Source organism: Lissotriton vulgaris, chromosome 2_1 (genome assembly GCF_964263255.1).
Source record: "Lissotriton vulgaris chromosome 2_1, aLisVul1.2, whole genome shotgun sequence".
Taxonomy (NCBI): Eukaryota; Metazoa; Chordata; class Amphibia; order Caudata; family Salamandridae; genus Lissotriton; species Lissotriton vulgaris.
The window spans coordinates 297,546,034-297,566,733 of record NC_141687.1 but is presented as its reverse complement, the minus strand read 5'-3'; the positions used below and the strand labels follow the sequence as shown (position 1 = coordinate 297,566,733).

Genomic DNA, 20,700 nt, shown 5'->3' with positions numbered 1-20,700 from the left:
TGCACAAAGTGGTTGAAATTGTTGACAGATCTTCTTCTGATCAATCTCATTAAAAACTTGTATTCTCAGTGCATCAAGAACAATCAAAGCACTGTTCAAAGGATTTTCACCACTCCATCCAGTGAACTTTATAATTTTTCACCTTAATTCTCATCCTCCACATTTTCTGTCCTCTTCTATCTCTGTGGCTAGAGCTTGTCCTCTGGCTATCCTGAGTAAGAGAACTTGGAAGGGGCAAGAGACCGGAGAAAATAGTAAAGGTACACTGAAAAAGAGATCAGTATAGTGAAAGAGGTGAGGTTGAGGGAGAGAAAGGTAGAGCTAGAGAGGAGGTAAAGAAATAGGTGAGGTATTTACAGTATGACGCATCATGGCGCAAGGAGTTACAGATACGTCAGTATTTCTGAAACGTCAGTATTTCTGACGTATCTGTATGGCGCAAAAGTGACGCATTGCTGGGGTGTGTCACAAAAGTGACGCAACTCCAGCAATGTGACCTTTCACATGGGGAAAGCCCCATGTGAAATGGCCTGTGTCAGTCTTAAGAAATTGACGCATTTGTGTCCTAGAAGTGGTGCAGTGAAATCTCATAGATTTCACTGCTTCACTTCTATGACCCTTTCTTGCGTCAATACGTTCCCCTTGCATACATTATACCTGGCGCAGGTATAATGTGGCGCAGGGGTTTACAAAGTGAAGCATCTACCTAGATGCGTCACTTTGTAAATATGGCGCAACAAGGCGCATTTTTTATGCCTCTGGTGCGTCACAAAAAGTGACGCACCGGCGGCGTAAAAGGGACGCATGGCCTCATAAATGAGGCTCAATGTGTGTTGCACCACTCATTCCCGGATCAAAGCGTAGAGGAGAATATAGGGGGTGTGTCCTGAAGAGATCATTGAGTTTCTTCCACACCCAACTCGGGGTGGACCGGGTTTGGATATCAGCGGGATCAGATTTGATTCTGCTCAGTAGGATTGATGATAGTGGAAATTCCTCCGCTTGATCTCTCTATGGGATGGAGTAGGCCAGTCTGGTGTCTGCATGGAACCAATGTGAAGTAAACTGTCCCTGTGCTGCTAGGTAGTGCATTTGGAAGCTGGGGACACCAAAACCGCCTCTGTCATAAGGAAGCACAAAGGTATCCCATCGAATTCAGGGCCTCTCTGCCAGCCCAAATAAGGTGCAGCAGCAGACTCCAGAGTGGGAGGCAATAGGTGTTGGGTAGGGGTATGGGGATATTTGTAAAGAGATAAAGGAAGTGGGGTAAGACAACCATTTTAATAATAGCTATCTGCCCTGCCATGGAAAGTGGGTGCTGTATCCACCGCTCGATCTGTACCATAAGTTTTTCAATGGTGGGCCATAGTTCAGAAGGATCACCTGCTTCTTAGCCCAATGAGTATAATACCAAGATATTTGGTAGAGTCATTGCACCACTGCAGCAGATATTTGCACAGTACCACAGAGGTAGTGTCAGTCACAGGGAACAGTTCCGACTACACCCAGTTGATATGGATTCCCGAGAATCCCCCAAACTGGATAATTTCCCAAATAATAGGGGCAAAGTTATGAGCGGACTGTAAAATATTGTCTGCGTACAAGAAAAAAGAAAATGAGTAGAGGGCCTGGAAGGAAACGAAGTCTGCGGTGTATGTGGAGACTGTGCCGTCCTGAATCGCATGGCTCCTGAAGAGGTCCTGACTTATTTCTGTGCTTATTTTAAGTGTTTTAATTGTTTGAAAACAGCACATATTGCACTTACCTTTGTTATTCTCTGGGCTCCTGCTGCGGGGGATGAGGGGTAGTGCTGCTTTCTTTGCTCGATTGATGCGGATGGGGCAGACACCGTTCTCTTGCATTGCATTGTACATTTCTAGTTTCCCCGGAAGGAGGGCAGGACACAGGCGCGCCAAAGCTGCTCCAAAGGCAAACCCATCTGCGCCCATCCGCGTCCGGATAGCGCCCTGCGCAAGGCATGCTGGCTGTTTTAGTATAGAGGTTCCTAAGCCTAGCTCCTACTCTGCGGAAGCACTATTAAAAATCAGGAAAGGTGAGTCATAACCACGATAAATGTGTTGTGTTTCTCTTGGAAAGTGGGCAGGAGCATTTACTTCACTCCTGCATTTCATGCGGCTACTCCATGCCCCTCTGTGGAAGTTCTTCTATTGCTCACAGAAAGGGAGAATTCAAAAAACCATTGGTCACCACCGTAGGTAAAGTAGAGGGATATAAGGAGCTACTGCTCAACGCTCGCTTCCTTGCAAAACACAGAGTTGAGTTTGCGACAGATGTAGAGGACCTGGAACCTGATTGGATCTTCATTCCTGAAACCTGGGCTAATGCAGCCTCAGGACCCGACCTAATTGAAGATATTCCAGATAATTACTCTATCCTTAGGGTAGATAGGATGGGACACATGGGGGCAGGGTTAGCAATTGTTTTTAAATCTCAATTTAAATGCTTCATTGAGTCAGGCCTGAATACCCATACGTGTCAGGCCACTAATTTCAAACTTATCCTCTCAGCCACTTGCACTTTTGGAGGGCTATTGATCTACAGAACCGAGGACCTAGACAGCCTTTCCTTCAAGAACTTAAGCAGCTTTTAGAGCCAGTTATAGCTGAGAACTCTCTGACTATCTTAGGGGATTTTCACTTTCATTTGGAGGAAAGGGACAACCAAGACTCAAGTGGTCTTATAGAGATGCTTTCTAGCATCGGTCTACTTCAACTAGTAATAGCCCCAACTCACAGAGCAGGACACAAATTGGATGGAATTTTCTTCAATACTTAAGAATTACTTTCCAAAATAGTATACCCATTTGTTGGTCCGATGATAGTGCAGTATTGTTTGATTTCCTTCCCCCAGCTATAGCTGTGGATTATAGATCCCCTCACCTGCATAGCAAAACTAGATGCTGGAAAGGTATTTCAGCCAACACCCTAAATAATATTCCTTGCATAATTCAAGAGGATTTCAATCTTGGGGCTGAGGCCTTTGCAACATGGTTAAAATCCGCAGCTAATATCAAGGCACCTTTGAAATTACATGGTCGATTTTTTTTGTCCGTAGGCCCCCTGGTATAACGACAACCTGCAAGACTATTAAAACAAGTCTGCCGTCGCTTTAAGCAAGTCTGGAGATCAACTTTAGAGGACCTTGATAGGTGGGTGGATGAATGATGAGTGGATGGATGAATGAAAGGGTGGATGGATGAATGATGGATGTATGGATGGAAGGATGAAAGGGTGGATGGATGAAGGATAGATTGGTGAAGGATAGATGTATGGATGGAAGATGAAAGGATGGATGTATGGATGGAAGGATGAAAGGAGGGATGTATGGATGGAAGGATGAAAGGGTGGATGGATGAAGGATGGATGTATGGATGGAAGCATGAAAGGGTGGATGGATGAAGGATGGATTTATGGATGGAAGGATGAAAGGGTGGATGGATGGATGTGTGAGAGTGTGGGTGGATGAATGATGGAGGGATGTGATGAGGTCTAACAGGCGCATTTATGGTTGTCAAAAGTTGATGATGAGGAGGAGTACCAGTTTCTAGAAACTTTTGTCGGAAGGGGGTTCTTACACCTAAAAAGGTTTTACAAGGGGGTCTCGGCATCAAAAAGTTTGAAGACCTCTGATCTAGAGCAACTGCCGCAGGAATCTGCAGTGAGACTCTATGAAGCAATACAAACACTGTGTGGAGGTTGAAGGACGTGGACCCCTGGGGGACGAACTCTGACTGGACCGGTGAGATGATCTGATCAATCAACTTTGCTAGCCTGGTGGATATTACTTTCGCCAAACTTTTGTTATCAATATTTAGTAAGGAGAGGGGTCTGTATGCGGTGCAAAGGTGAGGGTCTTTTCCAGGTTTTAGCAAGAGCATACCATCAAGGCTGGAGGCATTAGTGCCGTCTAATGCAATAATGGCCTGTGCTATTTCCTTTGGAGAGAAAGGTTCACTCAAAAATGTACGCTGCTTGTCCATCCAAGATCCACACCATTGCAACCTCCTCAAAGTCTGCCGCTCTGGCGTCAACGCCCTCAGAAAGTATGGTGGAATATAGCTGCTCATAATAATGGAGTAGGGCATCAGTGATATCAGCATTATTAGCAACCTGCCGGCCATTGTCATGAAAGAGTTCAGATATATAGTTGGGACCGCTGTTTAGATGGAGAAGGTGTGACAATGTGCGCCCTGGGGATTTGCCCTCTCCGTATCAACCAGCCTGGCCATACTTTCCCAAAAAAAGATCTCTCTTTTGGCCACGGAGCAGAAATTGTCCATCAGTGCTGAGCGACGATGCAATTGGGCACCACCAGGGCGCTGCATGTCGGACCTATCTTGTCAGTTCAGCCTCTAAATGTGTGGTGTTATTACAAATGTCCCGGAGGACACCAGCGTGTTTCGAGATACATATACCACGGATATATGCCTTCAAGGCTTTCCTCATGGGGGCCTGACGGGTCACAGAGCTGATGATTAGGTCAAAGTACTCCAGTTTGAATTCCCAAAGTTCCGTATGGAACACTGCATCCATGAGCACGCCACCAGAAAAGCACCATCTTCTCTTAAGTCCTACGCCAAACGGTGTGCTAAGAGTTAGCTGTACAGGGGAGTGGTCTGATAGTGTATGCAGTAAGTGAGGTATGCCCCCCAGCCAGGAGAGAGCGTCAGCCGACAAAAGCCAGTAATCGATGCACGCGAGGGTGGAATTAAATGTATATGCAGGCACAGTGGAATATGCAGGCACAGTGGAATGTATGTTTCACCATTGGTCTTTTAGGGAGTAGGTGCCCATGATGTCCTAAAATATCCAGGACACTTGCGGTTTGCTAACAGTATGGGTGCATCAAATTGAGATCCTGAAAAAGTCAGGATCATCAACATTGGGGGCATAGACATTCATGAGGAGTACGCAGTGGTCAGCCAGATACGGGCCGGTACCAATTACCGACTCTCCTTGTCCAGGAAGCTGGAGGTAAGGCTGAAGGTGACACTCCTGTGGATAAGTGTGTACATTCCCCTTGAGTAAGAGCTGCAGGTGGAAAAGTACCCATGTATTCACCAAGATTTTCCAAAGATGGGGAAGTCTTATGGTGGGAGATGCATTTCCCACAGGAAATCAATCTTCTCCCCATGTCTATTGGGGTAAGCCAACACTTGTTTGCAATTCTGAGTTTTTTATTAAGCCCCGCACATTCCAGGTTAAGCACGTAATCTCAGCTAATGAGGCCTGCACCGGCATAATCTCAGTCACAATTGGAAGCAGGGAGCCTGCATGGTAAGCGTGGCAGAGTATGTAAACCCCTCCGGGCAATGGCAAAGTGAGAAGTAAAAGGACAACAACAATCCCCAAATAAACAAGTCCCCACCACCCCACTTGGAGAAACAAACTGCTCAGTAAATCCCTTAGAAATCCACATGCAAACATAAATCCCAAAAAACAAGATATGGTATACACCACAATGGTGTACAAAGCTACAGTCAACAGACCTCATATGAAGAAAACAACTAATGCGTTATGGTAGTTGGTTACAGGCAAATACAGAATTGTCCTGTCAAAAAACCTGGTGAGTAAAGTGAGTTCAAGAGGCCACCCATTCAAGGACAGCACCATCGAGTACTCAGGGGCAGAAGCTCAAACAGGAGGAAATAGGTCCATGCTCTGTGAGGTCTGTAGGTCGGCAGGTGTATGGTCCGGGCTAGACCATGGCGACAGAGCAGCACTAGGGTTAAGAGTCTTACAAAAGGATATTGCTCCAGTCGGAGAGAACAAAAAAATGGGCCTTTCCATTTATATCTACTTGAAGAATGGCAGGGCACAGCATACCATACTTAAGATCCTTTTGCAGAGAAGTGCTTTAATGCCTTGAAATGTACGATGCGCCTCCTGAACCATCAATGTAAAATCAGGTTAAAAAGAGATGGCAGATCCTTGATATTGCAACAGGCCCTGCTAGTGAGGCAGCCTGAGCGCTGTTCTCTGTTCCTGAAGTTCAGTCAGCGTGCAATTATGGGACAAGAAGACGTCCCTGGTGGTGGCCTGTGCCCCAGCAAATTGTGTGCTCGCTCCACCATAAAGGTGTCTGTGAAGCTTCGGCGTTTGAACAGTTCGACAAGTAGATCTTTTACAAGTGTGTTCAGGCACCCCATATTGGTGTATTCTGCTATTCCTGTGATGCAAATATTGCTCCTGCATGATCTCGCTCTGAGATCTTCATTTTTGATGGCCACAGTCTTGAGCAGTCATTCCATCTTGTCCAGGAGCTCAGAGAGGGAGGAAGCGCCGTCTACCAGGCCTGATAGACGTTCTTTTGCACCATCCAGATGGGTACCCTGAGGTTCAATTATTTCCCTCATGCTATCCATGCGCTCATCAAGGGGTCAAATTAGGGGTCAATGGAGCAGAACCCAGCCTGCAGCTCTGCCATGATGGCGCTGGGCCCAGTAATATATTCCTCAGTGGTAGGGTCAGATCCCCACTCTTCATTGTCAGACAATGATTCTGGCCAACCAGACTGCCTGGTCCATTTCAAATGGAAGTTTACTTTGCTTGGGGTCTCCCCTTCCTATAGTTGCGGACGGGGGGTCACAGCAGGAGACGTCAGTCAAAGGCAGAAAGCAGAGTAACAGATGGGGCCAGCCAGAGCCACAACCGAGAGAGGGTAGGGTAGCAAACTGCATGTAAGTGCTGGGGAACTTCAAACAGTGCCCAGGGGCTTTGACTACCCCAACATCTCGAAGTGGGGGGAGGCCAGAGCGAGATCCCCACAGTCCAGTGTTTGGTACTAAGGTAATTCAAACGCCCAAAGGGTGCAGCAATGAGGTGACACAACTGCACAATGCCCCCACTGTCGTCCAATCCTCAAATAGGGGTGAGTGAGGGATATAAAAGGATGCCAGGTGGAGACGTCTCAGAGCAAGAAGGGGAAGAATAGGACCGAGCAGTAGGAATAGCGTCGGTCAGTAGCTTTGGGTGGTGGGTTGAGCGCACTCTCCCGCCATGATTTCAGTGCGGAGCTGTGCTTGTCCAGTCGTAGTCACTGGAAAAGTAGGTTGGGGGCTCAAAGAGGACTGCATACATGGGACGCAGTGAGCGAGTCAGCTGTCTTGCTGCGGCCCAATAACAGCCACGGAATCACACAAGGATGGGGGGAACCCAGGTGGCAGACGGATAACTGGCCGCACCCACTGTAGGCGACGTACACAGCAGCCAATGCAGGGATAGCGGTATCTCAGGAGGCAGCTGTTAGTTGGCACCATCCCACTGCCCAGCATTCGTCACCACCTGGCTGCCCGGGCATAGTTTTCACAGGCGCTACTCACCAGGCTCAGCAGCAAAGCATAAGCAGCACCGGGTCTCAGGTCACAGCAGGTTGTGGGCATTAAATGATGTTGGTCGGAGCGCCGAGGGCCCAGCAGGGCTCGTTAGCCCAATCCTCAGGTTTGCCCGCGGCCCGTGTTGTTGCAAGGTCTCCAAAGGCTTGGATCGCTCCACGCGCCCATAATCTGAAGCCTCAATTCCTCGCATCACGGTCCAGATATTTTGCTGTGTAGAACAGGCCCATGAATTAGAGTACAGCGGATGAGGAGAGATTAGGAATGAAGCCTGAAAACCGTAATTATTGGACTACCGTGGCTGGATCTTCATCGCCTGCACAGCCATCTTGAACACTGACATGGCCATGCCCTTCTGTTAGGCTCTTCTATCTCTGAGGCAGTGCTTGATCATTTTTATGGAGTTTGGCATACAAAGAAGTCCAATGCTGGTATTGTCACGTACCTTACCCTCATTTTAAATCCCTCCACCCAACCGCTGGAATTTCAACGTACTTTAGAACTTTATACATTTTTGTCAATTTAAAATTGTGGTGCAAGTAGTTTGTGAGTAGCTAAGTTACTGTGCTTTTGTTACTCTGTATGTCCCTTATTTTCTGAGGTTTCACTATCTCAATGAGCTCCACACCAGACTTAATTGGAATCCTGCCTATCTTTACTATTGAAGTACAAGTTACTTACCTTCGGTAACGTGTATCTGGTAGGGACAATTCTAGCCGCAGATTTCATAACATTGAATTATCCCCAGGCGTGAGACTGGATCCGGAAAACTTTCTTTGCCATAGCATCTCTGCGCGCCGGGGGGGTGGTACCCCGTGACTCCGCCATGATGTTGTCCGTGGGTGTGACATCAGCAAGGGGACATAAGCCCCACCCAGGCAAGCCGACGTCAGTTTTCTTCTGAGAACTTTTTCGCATCACAAAGCGGAGCTATCAAAAACCCAAAAACTCTGAGACTATGGGAATAGTGTGCGAAAAAAATAGAATACAGAAAGGAAATTAACGAATGGTGAGAAACAGCATTATCCGGAAGGGTGCCAGACACAGTGGCACCGAAAGTCAGAGCAGGAAAGAGGAGAGCACAGCTACCGAGAAGCAACCCTGCAAGCAACTACGACATCCTCTCAGGGGCAGAGTTCAGGTGGAAAACATCACAACAGACGAAAGAGGCCCTGAACCCCAGCCTGTGACAGTGAGGGACAACAAGGCCAGAACAGTAGAAAAACGACAATGTACCCCAAGACCACACCAAGAAGGAGAGGCGCATTCTCTGGAAAGAACAAAGGGTTGAGGTACAACCAAGAGCCCCCAACTCAGAGGACTGCAGAGGAGTCAAAAGTGCAAGCAATGAGTAGGCCCCACACTGGAAGACCAGGGTGCAGGGATGCAGAAGTACCCATGGGCCACCCAACCTATCACCAGAAAGGAAGGAGTGTAGCAACAACAGAACGAGTATCCCACTAGGGAGGAAGGGAAAGATGACACTCGCAGAAGACAAAAACCACCCGGAGGGAGGCGAGTGCAGAAGACTAAGCTGAAGGTCCTCGCAGAACGGCGAGGAAGGGAGGGTCGTGAAGGAATCTGCGTCTAGAAACCTTTCTACCAAATTCACTGTTACCGAAGGTAAGTAACTTGTATATCTGATAGAGACTACTAGCCGCAGATTCCTTAATGTAGAATAGATACCCTAGCCATACCCAGAAGGGAGGAGGGTCTGCAAGAGAGCTTCCCAGCAGGAAAAAACACAGAGCCCCAGCAGGGGATGTGAAATGGGGACAAGAAGGCGGCCCAGCCCCATCAAGCAGAAGGAAACAAGGACGAGGCGAGGGGAGGATAGGACAACCCCAGTCCATCCAAGGTACCAGGCACCTCCATCAGAAAGCCCCGGAGGGACACACAACGGCAGAGGAGTACAGAGGAAGAAAAACTTACCCCAAACTCTAAGGAGAAGAGGTAGAAAAGGGGCAAGGCCCCCACAGGAGAACACACAAGTTGAAGGGGACTCGGAACCGGCCTTAACCTCGAGTCACAGTCAAGAAAGGCAGGCGAGAGAAGAAAGACTTAGTCTTGCAAGGCTCCAGCAGAACAAAAGGCAAGGGCACAAGGGCACACGCCAAGGCCCCAGGCAGTGGGCCAGAAGAGCAGGCGTACACAGCCGGCAGCTGGCAAGTACCATGAAGCCGAGCGCCCAAACCAACCCGAGCGCAAGACAAAGGCAAAGGTCAGGGAAATCCAGAACAACCCCTAAAGGGAGGCCGTTCCAGACGAAACCGACCAATAGAAAGAAGTGGGACCAACAAGAAGAGTCAGAATTATGGAGGACTGACAAGACCGTCCACCAGAACACAGGGAAAAAAACAAGAAATCCAAACCCCCTGGAATACCAGACAGAGGACCAGGTCAAAAAGTCAGACAACAAAAGGACGGAAATATCACAGTACAATGCCACAGAAGGCATGACAAAGCTGGTCCAGCGATGCAGCCGATACTGAAAAGGACAGAGCCTGGAGCAGCACAAGCTACGCCTAGACAAGAGGAAAGAAAATCCACCAGCGGTATACAGTAACACCAGGAAAGGCGAGGAACCCGCAAGGGGAGTCCACACCCTCCCAGCGTCGGACAGAGCTTTACAAAAGCTACAAGTATCCCTCCTAGGGTAATACATGTTCCAAAGAAAACATGGGAACCCCTCTTAGGGAACAAATCCTGCATTAGAGAACAAGAACATACGGACCTGCGGTTAGAACCACAGACGGTTTATCAATCAGCCCCCAAAAAATACAAAATTGCCAAAAAGGGCTGAACCAGCAGCCAACAGGAGAGAGGGGACAACCTAGGGACCCCGAAGGCACGTCAAACCACACAGAACAGACAGACAGGCCACTCAAAACACCAGATTCCAGGAAGAAGGTGGGATAACGCCTCCCACCTAGCCCCGGAGGATCAAAAGCCAAGCTTAGGGAGGGAGAGTAGGATGGAGCGCCGCAAGAAGACGTTGAATGGCGAAGTCCGCGTGGGTGTTAAACAAAAGAACCCCATCAAAGGGCAGGGCAACCAGATGCTCCCTAACATTCTCAGGAAAAACACCATTCCGTAACCAAGCATGGTGACGGAGAGCCACAGAACTGGCCATAGCACTACCGAGAGCATCAGCAACATCCAAAGCCGCACGGAGAATAAACGCGACCAACTCCCGACCATCCAACACATGGTACCGTAGATCAGCGCAGGCACGATCGTGGGAGACGTGTGGCAAAACGGACTCCACAGAATCCCACAAGCTGGAGGTAGCCCTGGCCAACACACAGAGTTTTGAACGCTCGCAAAGCACACTGGAGGAAGCAAAGATGTTACGCCCCCAATAATACAACCACCGGACCTCCCGTGAAGGAGGAACCAACACCAGAGTCCTCACCTTTTGAATATCCCAGGCACCGCTGTGATGCAGAAACTCTTCATTAGCTCCCCCAAGCTGGTAAGGAAATAAGCTGCATTTCAGTGCAACATTCAGTATGCCTGGAACATCACTGGAGTTATAAAGCACCCCTGTAGGCGTGTTAATACCAGTTGCCATACATTTTTATACAGGCCTGCCAGGTAAATGGAGGAGACAAGCTTTAGGAAGACAGATGCAGTATTTATAAATATGTTGGGGCCACATCAAGAAGACCTGTCGAACAACCAGCCATGCAGGGAGGAGGTCGGGTCTTTGAGGAATCGGCAGGTAGATGGAATATCCACCAGAAAGACTGTTACCAAAGGTAAGTAACTCTTCTGATGGATACTTCTAACTGAAGATTCCTCACCTTCTGAATAGATTGCCCAAGCAGTCCCCAACCGGAGAGCATGGGTGCATGGTTGATCATATCAAAAAATCCAGAACAACCAAGCTTGTGCAGTGACTTTTCCTCCTCACTTTTGAGTCCCAACAGTAATGTTTAACTAACGTATGGAGAGAAGCCCAGGTCACCGCTTTACAGATGTCCACTACCGCCACTCCGCACACAAGCGCAAAAGTAGAGCTCCTGGCTCAGGTGGAAGGAGCTTAAACAACTTCTGGTGGTTCTTTGTGCACCTCATGAGATAATTCATCTTGATAATATCATCCTGTGGACTGCTTCCCCTTTTATTTTCCCCACAAATTCCATGAAGAGCTGGGCATCCATTCTGAAGTTGCATGTTCTGTCCATTTAGATGTTGACCACTCTCTTAGAGTCAAGGCGATATAATCTCTCATCCTCCTTCATTGGGTGGGAGGAGGAAAGGAGGTTGACAAGGTGATGGATTGGTTATGAAAACTAACTTGTCGGGAAAGAAGAAAGTGAAAGGCGGTTTGACACCAAAGGCATGCAAGTGGCTAACACGTCTGGCTGATGCTGGGAGATACAGTTTTAAACATGAGCAAACATAACGGACAGCTGTGCACTAGTTTGAACGGTGACCGCGTAAGGGATATAGTAACCAAATTAAAGTCCCACTGAGACATTATAGAGAAAGAATGGGGGAAACTTGTTTGTAAGGCCCTTTAAGAACCTTATAACAATCGAAGACTTAAACAGGGACTGTTAATCTGGTAAAAAGCAGAAAACAAACAAAGTTGATGGGTAGCCCTTTAAATGTACTCTCTTGCTGTGCTAGGAGGAGGGCAAAATGTTGAATGTCTGTTAGCTTGAAGAGGGTCTATCGAGTTATCCACAAACCATTTGGTGAACGGATTCCATCTGCTTGAATACACCATCTTTGTGGAGTGTTCGGGGAACATAATATTACATCTACCACTTCAGGGGGCATGAAAAAGGAATACAGGTTGAGTTGTTCAATTTCCAGGCATGTAGGTGGAGGCTCTGTAGGCTGGGATGAAGAATCTGCTTCTCTGGGTGTAAGAGGAGGTCTAACCTGTTAGCATGAAGGAATGGAGGGCACAGGGAGCGGTGAATGAGGTTTGTATACTACACCCTTTGTGGTTAACAGTATTGCATAGCTTTTTGACATAGGAAAATACATCAGATTGAATCTAGGTAGAAAATATTGAAAATTAGACGTTTTCAATACTAAAACATTGTAAAAGTACAGATTTCTACGCAAAAGCTCAACTTTTGCAGAACTCTGCAACCTTAATATAGTGTGCATAGTTTTTCCAAAAAGCTTTTGTAATTTTGTAAACCATATTTGACATATGGGTCTATTGTGAGATTACTATTGAAAATGGCTCACCTGTATGGCTGAGGCCAATTAAGCTTCTGAAATAAAGTATGTTTTTCATCTTCTTCATTAACAACACCTAAAATGAAAAAACAATGTCACCCGATTGGCAACCATGTTTTGTTGCATAAAACATGCAGTAGAATATTGAGTGTAATCATCTTTGTCCCATTGACAATTGTTAAAGCTGACCAGAGTACAAAATATGAGTAAAGCACAGCTGCAGTCCAAACGGGTTGGTATTTTTTTTTTTAAAAAGATAAACAAATGAGAAATGAAATCCTGGAAGAAATATGAGGTCTGTGAACCGATATGAGCTTTGCCTTATTTAAAAGGTAGCATTAAGCCACTTAACATAGATTAACGCTGCCTTGTAAATAAAGCCCCCTTTCACGCTGCACTTAGTGTGAAACAGGTGGGCAATGGGTGTTGTAGTGGACGTTCCATCGCAACGCCCATTGATGTAGACGCTGCTCCCTATTTATAAGAGTGGTGTAAATAGGAGTGCCAAAATTAAGACCAGAGAAAACTTGGTCTTAAACAGGCGAAATGAGGAGAAATGCTTTAAGTTTCCTAAATTTTGTGTTTCCATGTGTGCAACCTCGGGCAGCACACATGGAAACAGCAAAACGCCAATGATTGTTTATGTGACCCCCTCCTGAAGGAGTACCTTCCTGCACATAAACAATCTTCCCCTCAAAACAGACACCCTTGCACTATGGTGCAAGGGGGCCTGTGTTGGCGCTAGGCAGCTTAATTTACGCCAGCGCAGGGAGAAAAATAGGGCTGCAACATATTCTAAGAAATATGGTGCAGTCCTGCATTTCTAAAATGACGAAGCGTGTCATTAGCCTTCTTGGCTTCACAACACTCAGTTCCTGATTTTTTTTCCTTTTCAGCACCGCCTTCCACCTTTGAAACAGCAGCTCTGTACCCAGACTCCCAAACCAGGGGCCTCATTTATGAGGCCTTGCGTCAGTTTTGCGCTGCGGATGCGTCACTTTTTGTGACGCATCGGCGGCGTAAAACATGCGCCTTGTTGCGCCATATTTAAAAAGTGACGCATCTAGGTAGATGCGTCACTTTTTAAAGCCCTGCGCCACATTATGCCTGCGTCAGGTATAATGTATGCAAAGGGGGCGTTCCCCCGCAAAAAGCCTCGTAATAGTGACGCAGTGAAATCTATGAGATTTCACTGCGTCACTTTTAGGATGCGGTTGCGTCAAAATCTTGCGCCTGCCTCACAGCAGGCGTAAGACTGACGCAAGCCCTTTCACATGGGGCTTTCCCCATATGAAAGGACGCATTGCTGGAGTTGCGTCACTTTTGTGACACACTCCAGCAATGCGTCACTTTTGCGCTTACAGATGCGTCAGAAATACTGACGTATCTGTAAGTCCTTGCGACATGATGCGTCATACATTAAATATGACGCATCATTGGTGTCGCAAGGAGTGCGCAGTGAAAAGTGACGCATCGCTGTTTTCACGCAGCGATGCGTCACTTTTCATAAATGAGGCCCCAGAATCTTTCCTCATCTAAACTCTCACCTAGGGGGATATTTACAATAAAGTGACGAAGAGTGTTGTTAAGCCATGAAGGCTAATGACACGCATCGTCACTTTTGAAATGCAAATGTTTTGTGACTCCATTTTGGTCACAATACATTTTTACATACCACTGGGAGTCACTATTAGGAAAGGACTCTCTTAACACCCCCCTTCCTAATACCGAATAGCTAAGCCATTTTGCGAATCGGTAAATGATTACCGAACTGCAAAATAGACATTTGTACATAGAAAAATGCCTTTTTCCGGTCGCAAACAGCCCTGTTTTCTGAATCTGGCTGCTTGTAATATGAACAGAGCAACAAACATATGGCCCTTAATTGCATTGTTCTATCCTTGTTGCTGCTGTGTGTGGAAGCAATAAAAGAGAGTACATAATATTGTTTCTGTGCCTTGCTATGAAATATCATGTACAGAATAAATATTGTCAATCAAAATATTATTGATATTTGTTTTATTTTGGCACATGATTTTGAGGTATATAATACAGGTTGCTTAAATAGCCTGATATATAATATTGCTATCAATAATTTCGGATTTTGTTTTCTCAAACTTTCCTTATTAAGTTTGAAGGGCACAGATTGTACATTGACAGTGCTAGTATCACACATGACCAGCAATGCAGTCAAAATTGCTAGCAATAAACTCAGACTCGTAGGAGGTGAGTCTGAAGCACATGCCAAAACTGGAAACAGTGAAAAGAAAGGAAGAGTGACTCAAATATTGCTATTTAATTAAATCAATTTCCACAAGTCAAGTGCCCAATGTAACCTCGTTCCCAAAATCATCGAAACATTTATGTAACAAGAATGGGTGGAGGTGGTAAGGCTGGTGATGTCTGAATGGATCGATCCCCGATATTTGGTGTTTAAGGGGCTTGTCCTGGAAACGCAGGAGAACAAATTTGAGGGTATGCAGGAGGGGATAGCCTAAAATATCTTTCATATGTGCTAGGATCTCAGCCCAATATGGTTGTATCACTGGACAATCCCACCAGATGTGCCAAAAATTGCGCACTAGGCTATAGCTCCTCCAACAGCGAGAAACATTTTCAGGAGTTTGGCCGGGTGGAGGTACCAATCGTACCATACAACTTTATAGTGGGCATCCGTTAGGCCAATTGAGCGATTTACCCTGGGGATGTCTCCAGAGTTTGCACCATTCTTCTACAGACATTGGTGTCCCCAATGTGTGTTCTCAGAGTGTCACATGGTGAGGAGTAGAAGCACGGACCTAGGAGGTCAGGAGTGAATCGAGAAAGGTAATACAGCCTCAGGATCCCCCTGGCCGCTGCACACATTTCTCTATAGGGGTGTGGTCCCTGGTGGCAGCTAACCTTAATATGGGTTGGAGTACCCAGTGTTTCAATTGGGTATAGTGGAAGTTGAAAGTTACGGCAGCAACTCTCAAAGTTAAGTATCTCCCATATGTGAAAGAGATCCAACACAGAAAGGCAAACACCCTCTTTCCACAAGTCGAAGGGCCCCAGTAGTAAGACAGGCTAGAAGGCTGCATTATAGTGAATAGGGGTGTAGGGACAGGAAAATGTTGTCAAACAGTGTGCGCTAACAACACAGTCCTGACATACTAGTTGGTGTGCTTAAATAGGCATTAAGTGATCGATCTTGTTTAGATTTCCACATGACATCACAAATAGTTCTACCAACCACCGCTCTGTCTATGTGTAGCCAGTGTTTATCAGATTCTCTTTGGGAACATTCGGAAATCACTCTCAATTGAGCCGCTTAATAGTATATTATAAAATGTGGTGGGGCAAGTCCCTCAGCACCCCTAGGGAGAGTCAGTACTCTATATGGTAATCGAGCCTGCGGTGTGGCCAGATGAAGTTCATAATCATCGAGCGGACAGAGGAAAAGGAATCTCTCTCAATCCCAATGCAGAGTCCCTGAAAGAGATCTAAAAGTCTTGGTGGCACTGCCGTCTATACCACATTCTTGCGGCCGAGCCAAGTCAGGTACACTGGGGCCCAGTGTTTAAGGCCAATTTTTAATTGCAACAAAAGGGGAGGGTAGTTTGCTTTGTAAAGGCCAGTCACTTTACGAGTACGTTTTATTCCCAAGTAAGCAATGTCTTTCTTAACCCATTGGAAGGGGGTGGAAGCAGCAACCTCTTCCATGTCTTTTATCGGGACGGTTAAGTTAGGTAGAAAGAATTTATGGAGGTTGATAGAGAACCCAGCGACGGATTCATAGGTTCGAAGTCGGAATGTAGGGCTGTCAGTGACGTTCAGGGGGAGTTGAGAGACAGTAATATGTTCAATGATACAGTAGTGGCTAGGATAATAGTCTGCCGAAGACTCTGTGTTCCTATTACATTCAAATGGTTCTCATTTGCACAGTAGTTAAAATGACCACTACATACCAACACCAGGAAGAAAAGTCCCCCAAACAAATGAATAATACTCCTGAGCTCCGTATTCAAATTATTCCAAAAATGTCCTTTTTAGTTTTTTTTTATTTCGTCTTCTCATACATCCAGTAATCTCGTCAGTTCTGTAGCCTACACATGTTTTGTCATATAGGTCAAGATGGAATCTACCACCTACATCCTACTGTGTCTTTGTACCAGACAAATCCTCAATGAGTGGAGTACTCTCCTCGACCGGATTTTCGATTTGTACTCGAGTACCAGTGGCATTGATAATTATTCTAGTACACAAATATAGTAGGCTATAGGTGGTGGATTCCATCTTGACTGTGGCTGTTTCAGTTTTAATAATACCACATTGGAATTCAGCCCTGAGGAAGTCATTGGTTGATGTACCTATATGATGAAACACATGCTGGCTTCAGAACTGACAAGATCCCGGTATTCAGAAGTGAGGGTAGGTGCCGCAAGCAGCGCCCTCTTCAAAACCTCCGTGAATGTGCGTATTCTTCTGCACAAACCCATGAGGCTTGATTTAAATCATGGCTAAGTCAGACAACCAGTGATATTAAACACGAAGTCGGTACCACCCTGTTAGAGGGGGACCACTCACTGTGGAATTACATGTGGGTTTGGCTATTCACCCTCCCTTGTTTTTTTGGTCCTGAATAAGTGCCATAGATCTTTCTAAACCAACAGGGGCATGACATATGTTGACCCGTTTTTTATCTCACTAAAGAAATCACATTAAGCTACTAGGGGACATTGCATATCCTTAGTAGCACCAACCCACCACTTTTTTTAATCTGACTGGGGAATCCATTCATCAAACACAGAATCAATATACCCCAGCCAGTTTTAAACTCACTTTTCCATACACATCACTCACCGCCCCATTAGGATACTCTCACACTCATCAAATGGCGATGAAACCTAAAGATCCCCGCTAAAGTGACCCTTCAGGGGACCAGTAGGGCAGTGCAGCGTTGGCCCGATGAGGAGTACTCGCTCTATGATGAAGCATGACATCCCTAGGGATGTGTGAGGGCAACAAGAAACAGACTTGTTGACTGTCCCTTATATTCTATCCAGTACCTAGACTCTTCCTTCTTATATCTATTAGGAAGAGTGACCCCCCTTTTTGAAACATTTGTAGTTCTTGGAGCACGGGCACTGGCCTTTCATCAGCTCCTAGTCCCACTCTTCCTTCTTTACGATATGCTCAGAGAACATGGCCATATTTAAGGCCTCCCGTTCAGACCCCTCAGTCCCTTCCTCCAGGCCTCGAATCTGTACGTTGTCACATCTGGACTGTTTATCCAAATCTTCGCATTTCAACAGGGCCAATGCCAGGAGCCCCCCTTCTGCCAGGGTAAAATAACTAGACACCCTGTTGGCTTGTGTCTTCTTTGGCATCGTAAAGGCAGTTGAAGAGCACTGGTCAACGGGTCCCAGGGGTGTGGCAGCAAAGAGAGTCACAATAAGGGTCGAGCAGATAATCTCATGATAGTGCTATAGCCTGCACCTTACATGGTGTGGTGATTGCAGCACTGATGTGTAGAGCGAAGGCCTCAAAGCAAGTCTTGATTGTACCTGTGTCTGCATTCGTCTGACCTGGTCTCTCTTAGTTGTTCTGTTGTTTTTGCTGCTGTCGAAGTCATCCCAGGAAGTCCTCCTGCCACCCGGGCGAGTAGGATGCTCTTTGGTTAGGTGCAGCTCATCTGGAATGGAGGTTATGACGGGCCGGGTCCCTAGGGACAGACATTGCCGGAACAGAGTGCTAGTCAGGATAGGCTCCCAGGGTCGACATCCATCACAGGGCAAGCAAGGTGTTCCCCCTCATGGTAATTACCCACCAGCAGGTGGCGTATGAGGGCACTATATGCTCATGAAGTAATCCCTTTGGCCTTCATACGAACCCCCGTGGCAGCGGACAAATAGACTTGTGGGCCTCTGTCTGCGGCGACCGCCATTACAAGGTCAGGCAAAGATGGGCGGATCTTCGCCGGGAGGCCTCTCCCTCTCTCCTTACTGCTGCGACTCGCCAGTAAACAGACTGTGATCATCCGCTGAGCTATCAGACAAGTTTAGCACCATGGAACCACAGGTACAGTTGCCCGCATGACCTCCCAGGCCGCCAGGACTTGCACATGGAGAGACAGCTGGTTACTTCAGTCTGTGAGCCCTACATGTGGCGCTCACAGTGCTCAGGGTTTCGGCATATTATGTCTGCCAAAATAGTCACAGAATTCAGCTGGATGGCGCTGGATTCCTAGTTGTCTGCAGAATACTCTGCGGAGCCTCAGTGGATCATGTCCAAATGACCATGATGGTTGGCTAAGCCTCCCTAATTGTACTTTTTTGTCTTGTTTTATATTTGGTATATGTTACTTGAGTTTCTTTTATGTTTGTGTTTTGGGTGTAGGGGTTAACTTTCTGGAATATTTTCAAAGTTTTGTTAGTTGGAGTTTTCTACAATGTTTGAGGTGATATGAAATCATATTTTTTATGTACATCATATTAATATATACATTTTTTGGAACAACATTTAAATTTTTTACATTTTACATACATATGTAATTATTAAAGAAAGAATATTTTGTATTTTTTAATTTTATTTCAATTAAGAATACAACTTGAACCACTGAGGGTCCTACTGAGCGGGGCTAAGTTCCAGGATGTCGGGGGCCGGATTACGGGCCCTGGGCAGAGGGGAGTTGTTGGACACTGAAAAAGCACTACGGGTAGATGTTTTGCAGGCAGAGGCGGGATCTTGTGGTGCTGATCATTTTGAAGTTGTCAATATGGATGGGGGGTTGGGGGAAGCCAGGGTATGTGGATATTCACTTTTGACTTGCCAGCTGTGTTTCTATTGGTTGAAACTGCAAATAAAAATATTTCCCCCCCCCCGCCCGAAAAAAAGAATACAACTTGAACAACACATTGGTGTCTCATATTTAATTGACATTTTTTCTACATAAAAAAGTATGAAACATATTATTTTTAAATGAAGTATATAATAAAAAAGTATTTTGTTTTAAAATTTAGTTACAGTAAGCTTTCTTATTTACTTAGATTTTACTATTATTTTCTCAGCAAAGCTGTGAGCCGGCAATAGGACTCCTTTGCTCCAGCAGCAGTATTCCATGTCTGAAAGAACATGCCTTGTGCACCCTGGTCCCCTAGACATGGGCACAGGAGGCAGACAACACACCCAGAGTAGTTCTTGGCAGTTCCGGGGGATGGCGTTCCTGGGACAGTTGCTTGTTTGTGACAAGCCCGGGAAGTAGTGCCCCCAGGGCCTAAAGTAGCTCGGGGAGGGGGCAACAGCATGTCCCATCCCCAATATCAAGAAATAAAGGAGGTTGCACCAACTCCCAGGGCTTAGCCCTCCCCAGGGGGATTTTGAAAATCTACGGTGAAGTTCCACACACTTTACTCCCCGCCCAGGGGCCCTATGGGACCAGACTCTATCTCAGGCCTTGCAAGCAAATTTTACTGTTCTTGGGCTCATTTGGTGAACTCTAACCACCAGGAACATTCTCGACGGGCAACCTGGCCTCTAAAAAAGCATGTTTTGCAGGGGACTGGTGTCAATGCTCCCTGTGAGAGGCCTGTCCTCTGCCTGGGCTCCTGGTGCTCTCTCCTGCTTGTGGAGGCATCTCACATACCCCCTCCACAGTATACAGGTAGAACACCCTACCTGACACACTTCCCAGGACCAATTTCTTTGGCAGGGCATTTTGTGTCATCAGAGTCAGTTGGAAGCCTCCTGATGGGGGGTCACCCACCTGCAAGATCAGTCCACAGAAGTCTCATGGGAACTCTAAAGAGTCTACCAGCAGGTCCATTTCCCAAATCTGCCTCAGGGGGCACAAAGGGGGTGGTGCCACTGATCCTGTCATGATCCATCCTAATCCTGGCGATCAGCTGGTGTTAGAAGTCCATTAGTCCAGCCTTACAGTGGCATCATGTGCTTCTCCTTGACAATGGGAATTCCTTCGCAATTGTTGCTTCCTGGTCTAGTACATTTTGATCTGTCTCTCACGTGTGCAGGGGTTTTTAAGTGGGGGTGAAAAACTCTAGAAGCCAGACACCCTTGCCAATCTGAGGGTGCCATATCATCACTCCACCCCTATCCCAACCCTCAAGTTGTCTGAGGAAAGAGCACCCCAGGGAGCTTTGGCT

General features: G+C 46.5%; 1 protein-coding gene across 1 annotated transcript in view; it reads right to left on the bottom strand.

The window, feature by feature from the left end:
* TEX14 (testis expressed 14, intercellular bridge forming factor) overlaps positions 1-20,700 on the bottom strand; it is a 1,917,691-nt gene that overhangs the window by 16,644 nt on the left and 1,880,347 nt on the right. The window contains exon 30 of the mRNA XM_086954052.1: positions 12,569-12,635. Coding sequence (XP_086810178.1) covers positions 12,569-12,635 — 67 coding nt within the window. The remainder of the gene's footprint in view (positions 1-12,568; positions 12,636-20,700) is intronic.